At 38.5% G+C, this 18,928-nt stretch overlaps 1 protein-coding gene across 3 annotated transcripts in view; it reads right to left on the minus strand.

Moving 5' to 3' along the window:
- Positions 1–18,928, minus strand: part of Nipbl (NIPBL cohesin loading factor) — a 181,477-nt gene that overhangs the window by 4,556 nt on the left and 157,993 nt on the right. For all 3 annotated transcript variants that reach the window (XM_021183780.2, XM_021183779.2, XM_029469689.1), the window contains 12 exons: positions 17,337–17,445; positions 15,966–16,102; positions 12,771–12,911; positions 12,489–12,582; positions 11,792–11,946; positions 10,773–10,863; positions 8,553–8,726; positions 8,009–8,199; positions 6,465–6,572; positions 5,869–6,069; positions 1,895–2,041; positions 701–975 (listed from right to left, as the gene is read on the minus strand). In XM_021183780.2, the coding sequence (XP_021039439.1) occupies positions 701–975; positions 1,895–2,041; positions 5,869–6,069; positions 6,465–6,572; positions 8,009–8,199; positions 8,553–8,726; positions 10,773–10,863; positions 11,792–11,946; positions 12,489–12,582; positions 12,771–12,911; positions 15,966–16,102; positions 17,337–17,445 (1,823 nt within the window). The remainder of the gene's footprint in view (positions 1–700; positions 976–1,894; positions 2,042–5,868; positions 6,070–6,464; positions 6,573–8,008; positions 8,200–8,552; positions 8,727–10,772; positions 10,864–11,791; positions 11,947–12,488; positions 12,583–12,770; positions 12,912–15,965; positions 16,103–17,336; positions 17,446–18,928) is intronic.

Raw genomic sequence — 18,928 nt, forward strand, 5'->3', positions numbered from 1 at the left:
TCGAACTCAGAAATCCGCCTGCCTCTGCCTCCCAAGTGCTGGGATTAAAGGCGTACGCCACCACACCCAGCTTGACTTGGTGATATTTTTACAAAAGATTTTTAAAGTTTATATGTTATGTGTGTGTGGTGCTTCCACAGGCCAGAGAAAGCTGACAGATCTCCTATGGCTGCTTGGAACTGAAGCGGAATCTTCTGTAGGAGGAATAGGTGCTCTTAACCCCACCTTCTCAGCCCTACTTGGTGATTTAAAAAAAGAAAAAGAAAAGAATCTAAGCTCCCAACGACTGAAAAGCTCAGAATGTCTCCATGGCTTCTGATAGCTCTTTATCTTTACTTCCTCTATAGTCAGTCTATGTTTGCTCTTACTGCATGGCATTTCTTGTTAAAACTGTGATATATTTTAAAATTAGACTAACTCTCTAATAAAGCATTTTTTATGTAAATCAATAAATTAGTAATTCATTTAAATCTGGAATGCATGGAGTGAAGAAGTATCTTTTCCTTTCTTCTAATATTGTAAAAAACCCAAAATAATGGCTTATAACAAAGGAATATGTAGCAATAAAATGAAGCAAATGTGACCTGCCTCGCCCTGCCCTGCCCGCCCCGCCCTGCCCCGCCCCGCCCTGTGGATTATGTATGGCGCCTGTCTATCCTCTAACAGGGCATGCTTTTCTCTTACTCTTATGTACACTTACCTATCAGAAAATCCACAGAGGTTCTTCAGGTGCTGCTTTAACATAAGAAGTAGTAAAATACCCTGGGAAACATTTGCGAATTCAATCAAAGGGGCTGAATTTTCCGGCAAGCACTTCATCACTGAATTTATATCATCTTCAGAGTCTGAGTCGGACTCCGAATCTACCCGCTTTCGAGACTTCCGAGGTCTGGACACTTCTTCTTCACTCTCACTGGACTCGTTCTCTTTAGCAGGGGACGTTTTTCTCTCTTTCCTTTTGTCTTTTACCATAGACTGAAAGAAAAAGGAAATTGTAAAAACCAAAACTCCACTAACAGCTGCACAAAGCTTCCTTCAGCAGAGAGTTCATAAGCAACTGGAGAAGTAAGCCTTAGGGCGGACTTAGTCCTAGGACTAAATCATACGCAGCACCCACCCTACCTCCCCCACCCAAAAAAAGGGAGAATGACTTTCTCCTAATGTTAGCAATGAGACAGATGGCTTAGTTACAAAATACATAAGCAAGCCACTGTGGAATAAGAGCAATGCTTATGATGTTTTGGATTTCCTCAGTTTCTGTTGTTATGTCTCCCTTTTCATTTCTGATTTTGTTGACGGAATACTGTCTCTGTACCCTCTGGTCAGTCTGGCTAAGGATTTGTCTATCTTGTTGATTTTCTCAAAGAACCAGCTCCTGGTTTTGTTGATCCCTATATCTTTGTTTCTACTTGGTTGACTTCAGCCCTGAGTTTGATTACTTCCTGCCGTCTCCTCCTCTTGGGTCTCGTTGCTTCTTTCTGTTCTAGAGCTTTCAGGTGTGCTGCTAAGCTGCTGGTGTGAGGTCTCTCCCGTTTCTAATAGAGGAACTCTAATGGGGCTCAAGTGGATACACAGGCAAATGACAACACTTAGTGCTTCAAGCCAGAGGGAGAACAGTGGGTTGACCCATCAATAGCACTGTCCACACATATGTACAAAGGACACCTCAACTACCTAGAAATGGGGTGCCTTTAGATCTGAAGAGAGTAAAACAGCAACCCACACGTGCCTTTAATCCAGCACTTAAAGGCAGGGCAGGTGGATCTCTGATTTTGAGGCCAACTCAGTCTACAAAGAGTTCCTGGACAGCCAGGGCTACACAGAGAAACCTTGTCTTGAAAGAAAAAAACAAAACCAAAGCAAACCAAAGTGCTTAGCACCACCTGTAACTTACCTCCTTGAATGACTGCAATAGGTTACTACCGGAAACAGAGAGCGTAATGTCTATGTGGTGCATTATAAACAGCGGCTCTTCCTGAGTCTGGTATGGAAAACAGGCTAGATTGTCTGCTATGTACAAGAGCATAGTCACTTCTGTTTTCTGCAAATTTTAAAAGAAGGTACACATGCTTAGTGGTAAGATAGAAATCCACCTAAAGAGCTGCTAGAAAATTACTACAGGGCATTACACTTCATTAATGTTGGAGAGAGAAAGACAAAGGAGTGAGAGAGAAGGAGACAAGCAAAGAGGCAGAGATGAAGTGAGCTTGCAACCACGTTAGAAGATTTAGAATGACTTACACCATGCTACCTTACGAAAGAAGAGGTGAAGCTTTTAAGTGCATTTAAGTAAAAATCCCTCTTTTCCTTATAGATTATATAGTGAGACCTTTAAGATAGATACATACTGTATCAGAAAGTATACATACGAAAACATAATTAGCCATTGCCTTGTAAAAGATTAACATATATGGCGCCATCAGTTACACAGTTTATTTTTAGCTTCCAAAAAAAGTGTATGTAACACACTACTAATAGTGGATTTACCCATCCCTAATCATGGACTGATGAAAATAATTTTTCAGGGCTAGGCCTGGTGGTGAACACCTTTAAGGCCAGCACTGGGGTAGCAGAAGCAGGAGGATCTCTGTGACTTCGAGGCCAGTCTAGTGTAATGTAGTGAATTCTGGGACACCTGGAGCTACATAGTATGATCCTGTCTCAAAAAACAAAATCCAGCCCCAAAACTATGAAATATACAAAACGCAAGAGAGATTATGGTTGACACTGCTTGTATGTTTTCAGGCGGGGAAACATGGAGACATGCCTGTGACTCTAGCTAGCACTAGGGAGCCTGGGGCAGGAAGACCACCTGAGTTAGTTAAGGGGTTCAGGATTAGCTTAGGCAACACAGTAAGATACAGGCCGGAAATAAATACATAAGTAAATAAAAAGGAAGACACGTTACTATTTAAATTGACTCTAAAGAAAAACAACATAAAAGTAGTAACCAAGGCAGTAATAACTTGCAGATCTTCACCACTAAGCTTATCTACTTTATGAATTGTAACCTGGAACTCATTAACATTTCTCTTTCTCTTTTTAAAAGCCATCATCATTACCTGTGCACACGTGATGTGTGTAAGGGGCAGCATGTGGCAGAGAGCCTCTTTCTGCTTGTAGAGTGGGTCTAGGAATTTGACTCAGGCTACCTACCAGGCTTGCATGGCAAAAGCTTTACTCTCTCAGTCGTCCGGCTAGCTAGCCCACTTTTGCTCCTTTCTTCCCCCCTCATCCCCCCACCCCCCCCCAAAACAGGGTTTTTCTGTGTAGCCCTGGCTGTCCTGAAACTCACTCTGTAGACCAGGCTGGCCTCAAACTCAGAAATCCGCCTGCCTCTGCCTCCCAAGTGCTGGGATCAAAGGTGTGCACCGCCACTGCCCGGCTCACTTTCTTTTTAAAAAGATCTTTTTTTATGTGTGAGACTGTTTTGCCTGCTCATCTGTAGGTCCACTGTGTGCATGCCTGAAGTGTATCAGAAGAGGGCATCCTTCCGATTCCCGGAACTGGAGTTAAGGATGGCTGTCAGCAGCCACATGGGCTGTGGGACCTGAACCCAGATCCTCCTCAAGAGAGCAGTCAGTGCTCTTAACCACTGAGCCATCTCTCCAGCTCCTCAACTACAGTCACTAAATATCACTGTCTAAACATTACAGTGAGGAGATGCAGAATATAGCACTGCACTCTACCTTCAATAGTCATCCTCTCTCCCTTCTCCTCTCTCTTTGATTGGCCTAAAAAAAAAAAAGTCAGGATGTGGACCAGGCTAGTCTTGAACTTACGCTGTGACCCTGCCCTGCCTCTGAAGCCTGAGATTATAGGATCGAGCTACTATGCCCAGTTTACCTATCAGTTTTAGCACTGTAACTCATATACTATTTTTTTCTAAAAGGGAGAATGTTCAGAACTAGGAAATCTAGTCCTAATTGGTCCCTCTTCTCAAAATCAAAGTCCTTAAATAACCACCTAGACTCTCTGTCTGACTTCAGCAACGGTCACATTGTTTACTTGGATCCTCAGTCACTGTTTATTCTCACAGACTCAGCGTATTCCTTCCCTTCAACATTTCTTCTTGGTTTTCCTGCTACTAATTCTTACATTCTCTACTGTAGGCATAACAGATCACTTCCTTATAGCCTGTACTGTGAACACCATGTGAAAAACCTTTGTTCCTAAAAGACTCTCTGCACTTGCTGGCCACATTTTATTTAAACATTTCCCCAGTCCTCCAGTGCTTAGAGCTGTTTCTATGGTTAGGTACTGTGCTCAGTAAGATCTCTGGCTCAGACAAACGGCAATCTACCCAGTGTCCCATTCTCCTCCACTTTATGTCATAGATTTAAGGAATGTCATCTCTTTAGGCGTATGGAGACTCGTTCCTTTTATGACATCCTGTGTTGGAGGCAGTTGCTTATTATGAGAGCTGGATTTCCAGTTTTTAAGGTTGTGATAATAGAACACCTAGTCAATTAACAGAGATTATGTGTTGAAATCACACAGGAATGAACCCAGCAGAGACTAGGCCTGGAGAAATACCAATAGAAACACATCCTAGCATCCTCAGTCTTAGCAGTGTCTCGCACAGTAAAAGCTCAGCACTAATGACGACACAGTGAGGGTGATGAGGAAAAAGGGTCAGGCGCTTCTCAAATGCAGACTTGGCACATTTATTTGCTATGTCACATATAAAAAATTTTCATGTAGTATTTTAAAGAGAATGGATGTAGTAAGGTATCTATGCTTTGGTAATTATAATTTTGATTTACTATAAAAACTCTGTCAAGTGGTTAAAATGAGAAAAAAGTTTAAACTGCTCATTTACAAACTGCTCTAAAGATAGGCTAGACTATGTGCTCTATGTGGGTAGCTAGGTGTTATAGCTATTATTACTACTTCATCTGCTAATGTCTTATACAAAGACCAGTATCATAACAGGCACTATTGAAGGTGTTATTTAAATAAATTAATAAATAAAAGGAAAAAAAAAAGCTAAAGAATAGGATTTTCTGCTTTCTTGGCTAGAGGTTCTGGCCAGCACAGTATGTGTCAGCTTGTAATTACATAAAAATGTAATTTCCTTCATAAAGATAATCAACATAAAAACCTCATCAGCTAAAAGTCTGTATTATTAAGCCAGACAGTGGTGGTACACGCCTTTAATCCTAGCATTTGAGAGGCAGAGCAGGCGGATCTCCCGGTTTGAGGCCAGCCTGGACTGGACTACACAGTGAGCTCCTGGACAACCAGGACTACATGAGAAACCCTGTCTCCAAAAACTAAACCAAACCAACACAGAAAAACCTGCATTATTTTCCAACAATATTTGAGTTCCTATAGAATGGAAGAAATAATCTTACTTATATATGTATGAATGCATGTACACATGGAATCTATTTCCACAGTGACAGTTTAAACGATGCAGCCTGCTTTTGCTTATGGAAACTGTCACTGAGGTGGTGAGCTGGCTTTGTAGGTGGAGAAGCTCGCTGCCTCTTCTGGGAGCCACATGGTGGGGGGAGAGTTGCCTTCTGATCCCACACCCACAGTGTGGGAACCTACCCCTCCCCCAAACCCCATAAAACACATAATTAAATGTAAAAAACATAAAATGTAAAACAGTGATAACATTTCCAAGATATACAGTATAGAGATATAACCATACTTTATTCCTCAGTACATTTGCTCATGTAAAGTGCCCCCTTTGACTGGGATCATAAACTTTATAAGGAACTTAGTAGACGTTAAGGAAACACAATTAATATAGTCAATGACATTTATCAAAATGGTAATCTTTAAAAGTCATGACTCCTTAGCCATGTTCCAGTTTCTAGAACATTTATTTCTGACAATAATAAAGTTTATGCTTACTGCTGTGTCATCAAAGAGGTTGAGTAAAGAAATAAGAAAGGCGCGTCTGTGTTGGCGGTTCCCGCGGATCATGGAGTACAGATGTGAGCACAGAGCACTGGAGGATTCGTCTTGTCGGAAACCCCTTACAGGGTCTTTTAGGCACGTGTTGATCGCCTGTTGTACCTGGTAAGACATCTTCATACCAGCCACGGCTTTCATCTGAAATTAATAAAGGCCTCCTTTGCATTAGGGATAATGGACTATACATCCAAGGCTAGCTTCATTATTTGGTTTCCTTATTAAAAATAATAAAAATCACACAACAAAGTTCTGCAATAGTAAGAGCATCTATTGCAACTCCACCATTTTACACACACAAATAACCAATATCTACAAGTTACTGCTAACCAAGGTTACAGTAGTGCCTGTAGCCCATGCTTCCTGAACTGTCACCCTGGCACAACCTTATAACTAACTGTAAGCTAGAATAAATACCCTGCGGGGCAAACTATGTTATACATTAAGATATTAAGGAAATCACTCTAAAATAAAGACCTGTAGGAAGTAGTGGTTTATTAGAGCAATAATTCAGGTAATCTATCAAAAGTACTTACATGGATGAACCCAGCATATTTTTTGTCTATCTCCACAAGCTGCTGATCAGCCTTGTTTCGCATAGCAGGTTCTGGATCTGTTCCCATGGCAATTAAGTATGGAACACACTGAAAGAAAGGAAAAGGGCTTTATAAGACATATAGTATAGTGATAACGCATTTCAACAGATGTCCAGACAGTATGTCAGAGATTTAAGATGTAGCAGTAGATTTTCTTATAACTGCTAGATTGGTGTTCTTTTAAAAGTGCTAACCTTTTTTCAACTTCAAGCAAGGAAACACTAGAAATAGTAATAATGTTCCACACTGAGGATCAAACAATGTCAACACAAATTAGCAAATGTACGATGCCTCTTTAAATGTCCCTAGTTAAGACCATCCACAGAAGACTATGATACAAGGGTCAGGGAGGCGCTCTGCGGGCAAGTCTGAGCACTCAGGTTAACCAGACCTCACATGGTGGGTTAAGGATCTCAAGCTCTGCAGCTGTCCCCTGACACACTTGTGTCCTCGCCCTCTCCGCACCCATACTTCCTTAACTGAACCATCTCATGGGCCCTATCTCTGAGTATTTTTTTTTAAGGGTGAAAGTTTCAATACACTACTGTATGTTGTAAAGTGATCTTAGCAGTTCAGAGTGACCAAAAAACCCGAACAACAACAACAACAACAACAACAACAAAAATCCAGACTAAACATTTGTCTTGGTGATGTTTTATGTTTTATAAAAGTATCCATTTAGGTATGTATTAAAAACTATCAGAAAAACCATTTTCTCACGTGTTAGTGTGCACTAGAACAGGCTCCGCTGAAGAGAGGAACCAACAGTCTCTGGCAGTTTCATAGTCCCTTGACCATGTGACAGTAGTTAATGTATTAGGAGAGCAGTGCTCATGGGTACATAGCAGTTTCTGACATTACTTATCTTACAGTTTTCTTTTTGGGATTCTGGGATCAAATACATGACTTGAATAGACGAATATCCTAGGTAAGCATTCTACTACTGAGGTGCAAACCTTTATCCTGTTATCTCAACTGCACTGCAAAGTTTGAACATGCTGTACAACTACTGTCACCTCTCATTTGAAAACAACAATGCCAACTAAGATGACACAATTTACTTTTTTTGTAGTAGAACAAAGCTATATCCTATTTAGCTTATTACACTCTTAAACCTACTTAATTCTGTTGACATTACGCACTGTTGGTTGTTGGGGAATCAGAGTAAAATTGGATTAAAATGGAATTGTACCAATACTAGTGAGGAAAAAGCACATTTTCTATTGTTAGAGATTTGAAGTTTAACAGAGACAACATTATAAATATATAGGTATTTTGCAATAGCAATATAACAGATTATCCAGTGTTTAGACTCTTAAGAGAGTTCAGGACAGCTCAGGGTGCCGAGGTGGGAGGACACATAAACTCATGAGTTGAGGAAGAGGAAAGGAGAAAGGACAGACAAGACAGGCAGTGGTGGTAGTTTAGACAAGGACTTTATTAAGTGGGAGAGAGTGAGTGCCGTTGCCATAAGCCTTGCTTACCTGAACCGGATGGATGAGGCCTTGGTTCAGAGTCAGAGCGATGACATTCAGGGCGAAGTGGCGTACACTCGACTGGGTGTGAAAGAACGCCTCCAGCACCTGCTTGAGGTACAGCTGCATGATGGAGCTGCTCATCCCCGAGGAGACATCCCCCATTTCCTTCAGGTCTTCCTGTTTTGCAACTTTCTTCCCTACAAAAGAGAGCAGAAGAGAGACACACGTTAATTTAACATCATATTAACACTGCTCACTTCTCTGACTGAACCCACAATTCAAACCCAGAGAATGGTTCAGCTCATGGCCACGCTCAAGTGCTTGCCAATCTTTCCCCAGCACTGTGTCGGAGGCTCTTTGCAAACTGAGTAAGAATGCGCTCCCTCTTCCTCTTGCTACAGCTGCAGATACCTACAACCTTCCACTGCCTTACAGAGTTAGCTCAGGGATGTGTACTTGGCCCAACGCTGCCATTCCTCCATGGTTCTGCTCTGGAGTGGAGAAGAGCATGTTACCTATGCTGTCAGCTACACACCGCACTTTCACTTACAGTCTCTGTCTGCTTGCTGCATTCGTGTGTCTTCTTCTTGTAGGTAAGTCTGGAGGTTTTTTAACACTTGTATTTTTAAATTCACTGAGGAGTTCTTATCAGATAAAATACTATTATACAGATTCTTCACTTCTTGCTCAAACATTAGACTCGGATGCTGTATAAAGGCAAATCCTAAGAGAAAGGAAAGTATGTCGTTATCTATTCCTACTAAAGGCAAATGGAACACAATGAAAATGACAAAATATGCAAAGATCGCCTTATTTCAAAACTTTACAACTTAAAGACTGGAAGAATGCGGTGGCCTTACCTAGAGAAGCAATACAGCAGGTACTTCTTCCCCATGAATTAAAAACAAGAAATTGCATTTCAAAGGAGAATTTCACACAAGAGGAAACCTTGAGGAGGGAGCAGGGCCTAGTGGCTAGGGGAGTGGATTAGGAGTCAGGAGTCTCGGGTTCTATTCCTGGCTCCACCACTGACTTGTAGTGTGACCTTGGGTGAGTCACACAATCTCTCTTTGCCTCAATTCTCCATCTGTAAAATGGGGACAATAATATTTACCGCCCGCCTACCTCAGAGGGATGCTGTCAGGACGTAAGATGTAATGTCTGCAAACATTTCTCAGAGCCGTAATAGAAGGCACTACAGTGACAATGTAAACTACTGAACTCAGTCCACTGACGAAACAGAATTTAAAGGAGAGCTAAAATCATCTTCCCGATTCTTTCTCAAATGGCCCTAAATTGAGGCCACAATGCTAACTTATAATCACAAATTAATAATCAGCAAAATGAAGTTATTATCAATGTACATAGATAAATGTTTAATAAGAAAATATTTAAGACTATTGGTGAGAACAAGCATTATTAACACCAGAACCAAAGCAGCAGACACAGCAGTGATCAGACAGCGAGTCCAAGGTCACACGGAGAATCATGTCTCATGTAACTTTAAAAAACTGTTCTACAGTGCTGCTTTCTTAAACTAAAACTTCATTTATGGTTCTCCGAATTATCTGCAATGTAATTGGCTATATCATGCCATTGAACTTATTATCTACACTTAATATTTAAGGTTATACACTGGCATGAAGGTATATACATGGCAAACTCTGGGAAATGATGGTTATATTTAACTCTAAGGACTTTTGTTTTCTCTCTAGGTTGGAGAAAGACTTCAGCATGCAGTCCTGGCTGGCCTGCGACCAGCTGTGTGGATCAGGCTGGGTGGAATTCAGAGATCTGCCTGCTTTTGCCTCTGCCTTCCGAGTGCTGGGATTAAAAGCGTACACAACCATACCCGGCTTGTAAGTAATTTATGAAAGGAACGGGGTGTAATAAGGCAATTATCTTTAAGTATTTATAAATATTACCAACATGATTAGTAGGGCTTGGGTAACTCAGATTCTATATCATTCATTCTTTCAGAGACTAATGTCAGTGACTACCCATACATACTAATTAAATTACAACTTGACAGTGATATCAAAACATATCCAACTAAGTTATTATTTTTATATGTATTCGAATAAAACACTCATTAACAATAAAACCAAAAGTATAGTACATACTATTCTCTTATAAATAAGAAAAAAATTTATTACCGGCCTCAGGCATGAGAGTTTTAGATTTCTTTTTTTAAAAAGAGCATCTAATCCAGGTACTGTATTAGTCTCCTCTACCTAACTCTCTATACTCTAATGCATTTCCAGGAAAGCTGTATAGAGCTGCTTTCAAAACACATTTTATTACACTATTGCTTCCAGAAACTGAACATGGACGAGGTATGTATCCCAACTGTTCCTATAAGTAAGTCTACATGGATTGCCCATTAACAAGTGACAGATATATGTAACAACACTATTTGCTCTGAAAAAGAACAATTTTAAGAAATGCAAATTGGATAAAATGTTCATCAAGTCCTTAGTATTATGGTGCTTCAGAGAGCATTTTTAAGCTAGGAAGTAGGGTGGGAGACAGTATTGTTATCTCCACATTACTGACAAACTGGTGAACAGAGGAGACACCCAGGAAGGCCACAGAGTGAAGCATCAACAGAACCCAGCTGTTGTTTTGAATCCCAATATTGAGCTCTCCATATCAGCTCACTGCCAGAACCATGTCCAAGTACACCAGCAACTCGGACTCACAATAGTCAGAAAGCCCACTCTACCCCCCAAAGAGCTAGAAACTACTAAGAAATTTAGACTTAACTTACCTAGACCAATGATGGCTTTTGTTTGTACTTCTTCATCTGAGTGTTTTGTAAAATACATCAACAGTTCAAGTACTTTATCCTTTATGTTAACCTGAGGGGGCATATTAAAGGTATTCAAGAAGACTATTTAATGCAAGAGTAAGTTTTCAAGTATGTGTAAAAAAGAGGAGGTGGGGTAGAGGGGCGGGGGAGGGAGGGAGCGAGGGAGGAAGAAGAAAAATGTACTGGCCCCATAGTGCCCGTGTGAATGTATGGAAGCCAGAATTAATTCTAAGGACTTGGTTATCTTCTGCAAAGCAGTAGGATCTAGGGATGAACCTCAGGTAATCAGTTTTATGTGCAAATATATAAAACTGTTAAGCCATCTCATCAGCCCTAATTCTCAACTCTAAGGGGGGGAAGCCTAAAAGCCAACAATGAGAGTTTTCACGTGAACTCTGCTGTGCTTGTAGGTCGGCTGCACTGCAGTGGCCTGGCAAATACTGACAACACTGGGAGAGAGAATAATCAACCTGATTAATCTATTCAAACTTATATATCGATATTTGTTCTGTCTGTATGACTGTGCAACATGTATGTGCATGGCACCTGTGGAGGACAGATGTGGGTGTCAGACCCCTTGGGACTCAGATTCCATACGGTTGTGAGCTGCCATGTGGTGGTGGGAACTGAACCCACCGTCCTCTACAGGAACAGACAGTGGTTTTAACTGAAGCATCTTTCCAGTCCCTCCATTTATTTTACAACAGTGACATCCGATGTCTGTGACAAGTATGCTGTTCTAAACAGTGTGTCTGTTAATGAACTGGTAGAATTGGGTGTGAAACTCAGAATCTGTCTTAGATCAGTAAGAAACTGATCAGGAGGAAGTCTAGACATTATGCTTTTACTAGAACTCATTCCAAAATGCTTATTCAATTATTCTAAAGCTGCCTTCTTCCAAGATCATTATAGTGATTCTTAGCTCAGGGCCACAGGACCGTGTTTTACAGCACACTAGGTAATGCTATGATCTTTACCTTACTGTTGCCTTTAAAATCTTCCAGATCAAAATCAAAATGGCGGCAAAGTGCTCCAACAGTGAAGAGGGACCTAAGAAGCGCTGGTTTGTTTGTTAAAAGTGAAGTGTTATTTGGGTCTTCTTGGTGCTGACTTTTTAATTTTGAAATGGCACCTAGTAAAGATAAATACTAGTTATTTACAGTAATCTTTGAATCATGCTTAAACAATTACTAATGAAATACAATGAACTTTTACTAATGGTTTTAAGAATTAAATACATTTATAATATGTGTGGTTTTGTTTGTTTGCATTGTTTGAGACAGGGTTTCTCCACGTAGTTCTGGCTATCCTGGAACTAGCACTATAGACCAGGCTGGCTTCGAACTCAGAGATCCGACTGCTTCTCCCTTCCAAAGTGCTGGGATTAAAAGCATGTGCCACTACTACTTGGCTTGTACATTTTCTCTAGAGCTAAAATCATGTAAAAAAAAAAGATATTAACTGTTACTTTTGATGTGGGCCAGGAAATATACCACTTTTAAAGACAGAAACTTTTGAACCAAGGAGAATGTGAACGATCAAAGACCAAGTGTGAGTGTGGGCTGAGAAACAAGCACACTTGTGTCCTCACTGCTCTTCTGGACCAGACCCAGTCACAACTGGACACAACTGCACAACGTCATAACAATGGGAACACCCAGGCACTGAACTTACCGTAGTATCTGTTGAAACAGGCCCATACAAATTTAAAATTCTGGGTCACTTTATTTACAACAGCCCCAAGACAGCTCACACAATGTTGTACTACCTAAAAGATAGAGAAAATGTTACTCTTTAAGAAAAAACTGAAACACAGTTGAAATATATGACTGTTTTTTTCCTTTATATATTTGTCTTAAGAGATCTTGGGACTTAACTGACATATTATATAGTGATATTTTATAAATCATCACTTGTGTATTACACACTCCAATACAGACACAGTAAACTACTCACAGTCATGCCATATTTGATGATCAGCTTCATCAGATCTTCCTCAATAGTGGCAAGGAAAGTTTCACTTGGGTGTTCCATCAGTGGTACAACTAACTCAAGGATTTTTGCAACATTGCAGATAACCATGAAATCATTTTGCGTCTGTAAGAATAAAATTAATGCTTTATGGATGCCTAACCAAGTCTTAAAAAGAAACTACACACAGCTTTATGTCTAGAGTATAAGAATACAGCAGTATGTATGTATGTATGTATGTATGTATGTACGTACATATTTATGTAAAAACCTTCAAAGGTATTAGAAAGAGGCAATCCCCCACCAGAGTATAGAAGGAGCAGTGCGTGACAGACCATCAGATGTCTGCAGTCTAACTCTATACGCTAATTTACCAGTCACCTCGGGGAACTTAATGTTAACGTTATTACATTTAAAATAATCTGGGGGTCTCATTTATGACTGTGGTTGTTTGCCTGAATGTATGCTGCTTGCAGCCAGTGCTCTAAATTATTTTTCCCTAAAAATGCAAATCAAGTCTAAACAAATATGTAGATATTAGAGGACTATTTTACAAACACTGTCATATCTAAGTGATAATATACCTTCTTAATGAAGGCTATTAACCTAACAGTTCTCACCTGTGGGTGACAATGCTATTTTCTACCTACAAGTATTTTGCAATGTCAGGAGAATTTGTAGTTGTCACAGTGAGAGACCAAAAGATGCTGTTGAATACAAACAATAGATCTTACCAACAGTGAATAGTGCTGGATCTGAGAAATACTGTCGCAAGTGTATTTTACTTAATAAATATATTTATTATCTCAGAACTAGGTAGAAGGCTTTTTAATTTATACTTTTAGATTTTCTTTGATTAAAACAGGTAACTAAGCACATGAAAAAATTTTGGTGTTATTTATTTTAATGTACATGTGTATCAGAATTTTGCCTATTTTTATGTATGTATGTATGCTTAGCACCCATGAGGGTCAGAAGAGGGCATTGGATACTCTGGAACTACAGTTACAGATGGTTGTAAGCCAACATGTGGATGCTAGGAGCTGAACCTGGGTCTTGTTCTTAGCCACTCAGCCATCTCTGCTGCCCCACAACACAGTCTTTTTCCGCTTGTCCTATGCTCACCTTATTTTTCTCTCTTAAAGCAACATTACTGTTTTTTACTGACTAAAACATTCCTATATCATATCTATTTCTCCTTCCAGGAGATGGATAGGATGATTTCCACATAAAAATTAAAAATGAAGAAGAAGAAGAAGGAGGAGGAGGAGGAAGAAGGAAAACAAAGGTTTGATGAACACTTTTCCCCTCCCTGGAGACAAGGCCTCTCCACTGAGGCTTGGCTGTGCTTGATTCAGAGATCTGCCTGCCTCTGCCTCCAGAGAGCTGGGATCAAAGGCACGTACCACTACGGCTGGTTAAACAACTAAAATGTTTAAGTTATTCACAAAATCTCCAAAACTTAAAAGGCACATAATTCAAAGAAAATAGGAAAACCATGAATAAAAATGAAGCCCAAATGGTCAGTATATTTATAAAAATTTATAAAAATGAAGTCCAAATGGACAGTATCACAAAAAAAACAGTTAATTTTCTTGGAAATGGAATAAAAGGAAATCATTTTTAAAATACCTGATAGATTATTAGCAAAGGGTAAAAAAAATGATGATTCTCATAGTCATGCACCACATTTCAAAAGAGCTAAAGATCATATCCAACAATCTCCCCCAAATCAAACAAAGCCTATGGAAAAGCAAACCAACCCCCAAGTTTCCCCAATGCTCTAAGTCCATTCCTCAGAACGTGGACAATGGGATGAGCGAGTGCAACAGTGTTTCTGAGTGCATGCCAGAAGGATGATGGCTCACACTGTAAGCCAGACTCTGAGGGAGACAGCACACACTCAAGTACAGTGCTGGGGCTGGGGAGCTCAGTGTTGAACAGCTGCAAGTCAACTGTGAGCCACATAGTGGCTATGAAGCTAAGTTATTTCTGGATCTGAAGACAGGATTAGTGCCTTAGATGTAGTATATGATGTTTTAAACAATTTGTTTCTTATTCTATACAACTTTCCTTGATTCTTAAAAAATTCTCAAGTAGTCATGAGGTTTTCATAGAGAACTTATAAATCAAGGAGAAATTGCCTCACAATAGATAACAGAAAAAAAAAAAAAAAAAAAAAAACAAAAAAAACAAATTTAGTAGAGAAAACTATTAAATCTTTAGAAACAGGGCTGGAGAGATGGCTTAGTGGTTAAGAGTACTGACTGCTCTTCTGAAGGCCCTGAGTTCAAATCCCAGCAAGGACATGTTGGCTCAACCACCCCTAATGAGATCTGACGCCCTCTTCTGGTGTGTCTAAAGACAGCTACAGTGCACTTACATATAATAATAAATTTAAAAAAATTTTTTAGAAACAATGGGGACACAGTATATAAACAATTAAAAACTGTATAAATTTCTAGAATATTTTAAAATTTAGCACATGTAAAAATTCACAATTGCTATACATCTGGTATAAAAAAAAATCTCACGATTTACATTATTGTTTTTTATTTTTATTTAAGCAATGTTTTGTGAATTTTCATTTTATTTTAGGAGAGCCTAGCATATGCTAATATATCAATGTCTCTAATATTCCATATTCAACATATGGCTCTATAATAAAAGTAAAACAAATCTATTATAGAAGCAAATGAATTGTAAATTAAGAATCCTAAATATAGTAAGTTTCTTTAAGTTATAATTTCTGCTTTATTCACAGCTGAGGTCTTAACAAAAGTTACAATATTTTTTAAACAGTTATACAGTAAGAACTAACAGGGAAATACAACCTAGATTTTAATTATAATGTATCAGAAAGTTGATGTTTTTAGATAGCTTGTACTCAGCATTAGAATATGTATTTCAGTCAATGATACAGATTGCCTGTCAGTGAGAATGTGGCTAGCACATGTGAATTCTAAATGTAAGGCACTTACTGCCTGTTGCATGCACGAAAAGAAAAAAACAAGACAGCACAAGCAAGGTGTGGTGGTGCATGTACGCCATTAATCCCAGCACTTGGGAGGCAGAAGCAGCCCAATCTCTACAGAATGAGTTCCAGGACAGCCAGGGCCTGTGCACAGAGAAACCCTGTCTCAGAAAACCAGCCAACCAACAGAAAGCACTTATACTCACACTACATTTAGTGGTGAGGTACGGCTGCATAGTCATGGCATGTTTAACCATGAGTTGGGGTCTTATTTTGCTGAATAAGAACAAAGTGGTTATGCAAGCTACCAATCTTCCAGAATTTACACCTTTATTGTCTGAGTCTAGAAAAAAAAAAAGAGAGAGAAGTAAGACATTTGTATTTAGAGTACCAATGAGAATGTTAAATAATGGAAGTGACAAAAAGAGAATTAGGATCAATACTCAATACGCAGTTACGCAAAACACAGTCAAAGGAAGCTAGTTAGGAGGTATTTTGGCTCTTAAAAAATACTTATTTTTAGAGATGATTAGTAACATCGAGCATTAGTGAATATTAATGTCACCAATGAAGTCTATGATTAGAGAAATAAAGAAAAAAAGAGGTATATATGGGGGAAGGGAAAATTAAAGAAAAACAGCAACAGGCCCTGTGTGGGATATCTGCATTTCCCTTAGGTGCAAATGCCACCTCAGCTAGGCAGTCAGTCCCAATGGAGAAACTGAGGTCTACTGCAGCTCCTCATTGTGGACATCAAGAAATGGGAAGCGAGCCGGGCGTGGTGGCACACGCCTTTAATCCCAGCACTCGGGAGGCAGAGGCAGGCGGATTTCTGAGTTCGAGGCCAGCCTGGTCTACAAANAGCCTGGTCTACAAAGTGAGTTCCAGGACAGCCAGGGCTACACAGAGAAACCCTGTCTCGAAAAAACCAAAAAAAAAAAAAAAAAAAAGAAATGGGAAGCGAGATGGTAAAAGTCTGTGCTTTTATGTAGTAGTACCAAATATGACTTATGTAATTATTGATAACAGGTTTCAGATATGTGACTCATATAACTGATAATATACAATATTAAATATTTAATTTACATAGACAGTTTCAATAGATTAAAAATTAAGATTAAGAAATATTTAAGATTAAACATTAAGTATTAAGAGAATTTTATACAACTATGAACAGTATTAGAAATATAGTATTATATTTTAAAATATTACAATAGTTAATGCAACTTCTTTGAAAGTTTTCTATAACTGAAATAATTCCAAACAGTTTTGTGATGCCATTTTAGAAAAATTCTGGGCTCTAGACTTCATTCTTATTTAATATGATATCTAAAAGTACATATTGAGAGATGTGTAGAGGAGATGAGATTTATGCTTTTATTATACTGTTTTATTTAGGTAATCTTAGAATATAATCTAAAATGAACTGTCCAACAAATTTATATCATGAAAACCAAATTACCTTTAAAAGTGATGTAACTAGTTATTAGGCAAGCATATCTAGAGGTAAAACTTAAGGGCCAAAATTAAAAATAACATGAAAATTAACTTACAGACTAATATATAAAATAGCTTACCAGCTAGAGATTCCTCATATTTAAGAATATGTTCAACTAGGTTATCAACAAGTTGGGTACAAGCTTTCTTCACAGGTTTATATGAGGAATCCTCTTCAGACTTCAACAACTATATATGTATACATAGAAAAAAATTCCAGTAAAATTATTCATCAGACAACAATAATAATAATGTACATGCATTAAATGTCAACAACCATTTTCAGTTCTTAATATTAAATACAAATAAAGCCAAAATACATGACATATTTAAAAATATTCTTTAAATCAGTAATTTATAAGGCCAACAATTTGAGTATGTAGACTGCTGAGTACAGAGCCAGATACTGCAGAAACACAGGAAAGGTAAGTTTTCTCTCATGCCAGCCACAGTCACAGAACTCCACCCACTGCTAGCTGATTGATTTTAAATAATTAGTAACTGTATCTGAATTCTACCTTAAGCCTCTCAATTATAGAGCATAATGGCATATACTTTGGCAGATTTCTTCTGCTTCATTCTTTGCCAAACCATAAAGAAACTGTGTTTACAAATACTATGAAGAACAATGAGGAGAAAGAGGGAGGCCTACCTATAGTAAAAAAAAAAAAAAAAAAAAAAAACCAATCCACTCTTATAGTCACTGGAGAAAAATGACTTAACCTATATCTGTTTTGCCAATAATGATTAACCAAATATTTCTAAGGATATTAAAAGAAAATTGCATTTAATTTTCTTGGAAGCTATCAGACACTTCCTTTCTGTTTTCTTCCCCCTTGGGGACAGGGTCTGTCTATGCAGTTCTGCTTGTTCTTGAACAAGATTCTTCTGCCTCTGTCCTGCTGTTTTTGTTTTTCAAATTTTAATAAAATTGTCCTCAAGTTAAAAAAAATTGCCTGGATAATTAAAAATGAGTGACGGCAACCATAACAGTATGGAATATATACACAGCATCACTATTCAATTAAAAAAATAAATGGAAGACAGTCTTGATTTAACCAAATTCAATTGTGAAGTACAAGTTTTCATTGATCCACACTTTTTTTTTTTAAAACAACGTTTTTTTTTTTTTTAAAAGAAAGCATTTATTTATTGTATGAGCATTTATATATAGTATGAGGATACTATAGCTGTCTTTAAGACACACCAGAAGAAGGCATTGGATCCCATTACACATAGTTGTAAGCCACCATGTGGTTGCTGTGTTGATTCATTCTTATGTGCAGTTATGAACATAGCACTCTAGAGATTGGTTTACTTGGGGTGATCACCAAAAACTGTTTTTGTTCTTTTTTTTCCCTCTTAAGATATCATGTAAGAGAATAGCAATGGCTTGTGCTGTAAGATCAAGAATTGACAAAATTGCAAAGCTTCTGTAAGGCAAAAGACACCGTCAATAAGACAAAAAGGCCACCAATGAATAGGGAAAGAATTTTTACCAATCCTAAATCTGATAGGGGACTAATATCCAATATATACAAAGAGCTCAAGAAGCTGGACTCCAGAAATTCAAATAACCCCATTAAAAAATGGTGTACAGAGCTAAACAAAGAATTCTCAACTGAGGAATACCTAAGGGCTGAGAGCACTTGAAAACATGTTCAGCATCCTT

This window comes from Mus caroli, chromosome 15 (genome assembly GCF_900094665.2).
Source record: "Mus caroli chromosome 15, CAROLI_EIJ_v1.1, whole genome shotgun sequence".
Classification (NCBI taxonomy): domain Eukaryota; kingdom Metazoa; phylum Chordata; class Mammalia; order Rodentia; family Muridae; genus Mus; species Mus caroli.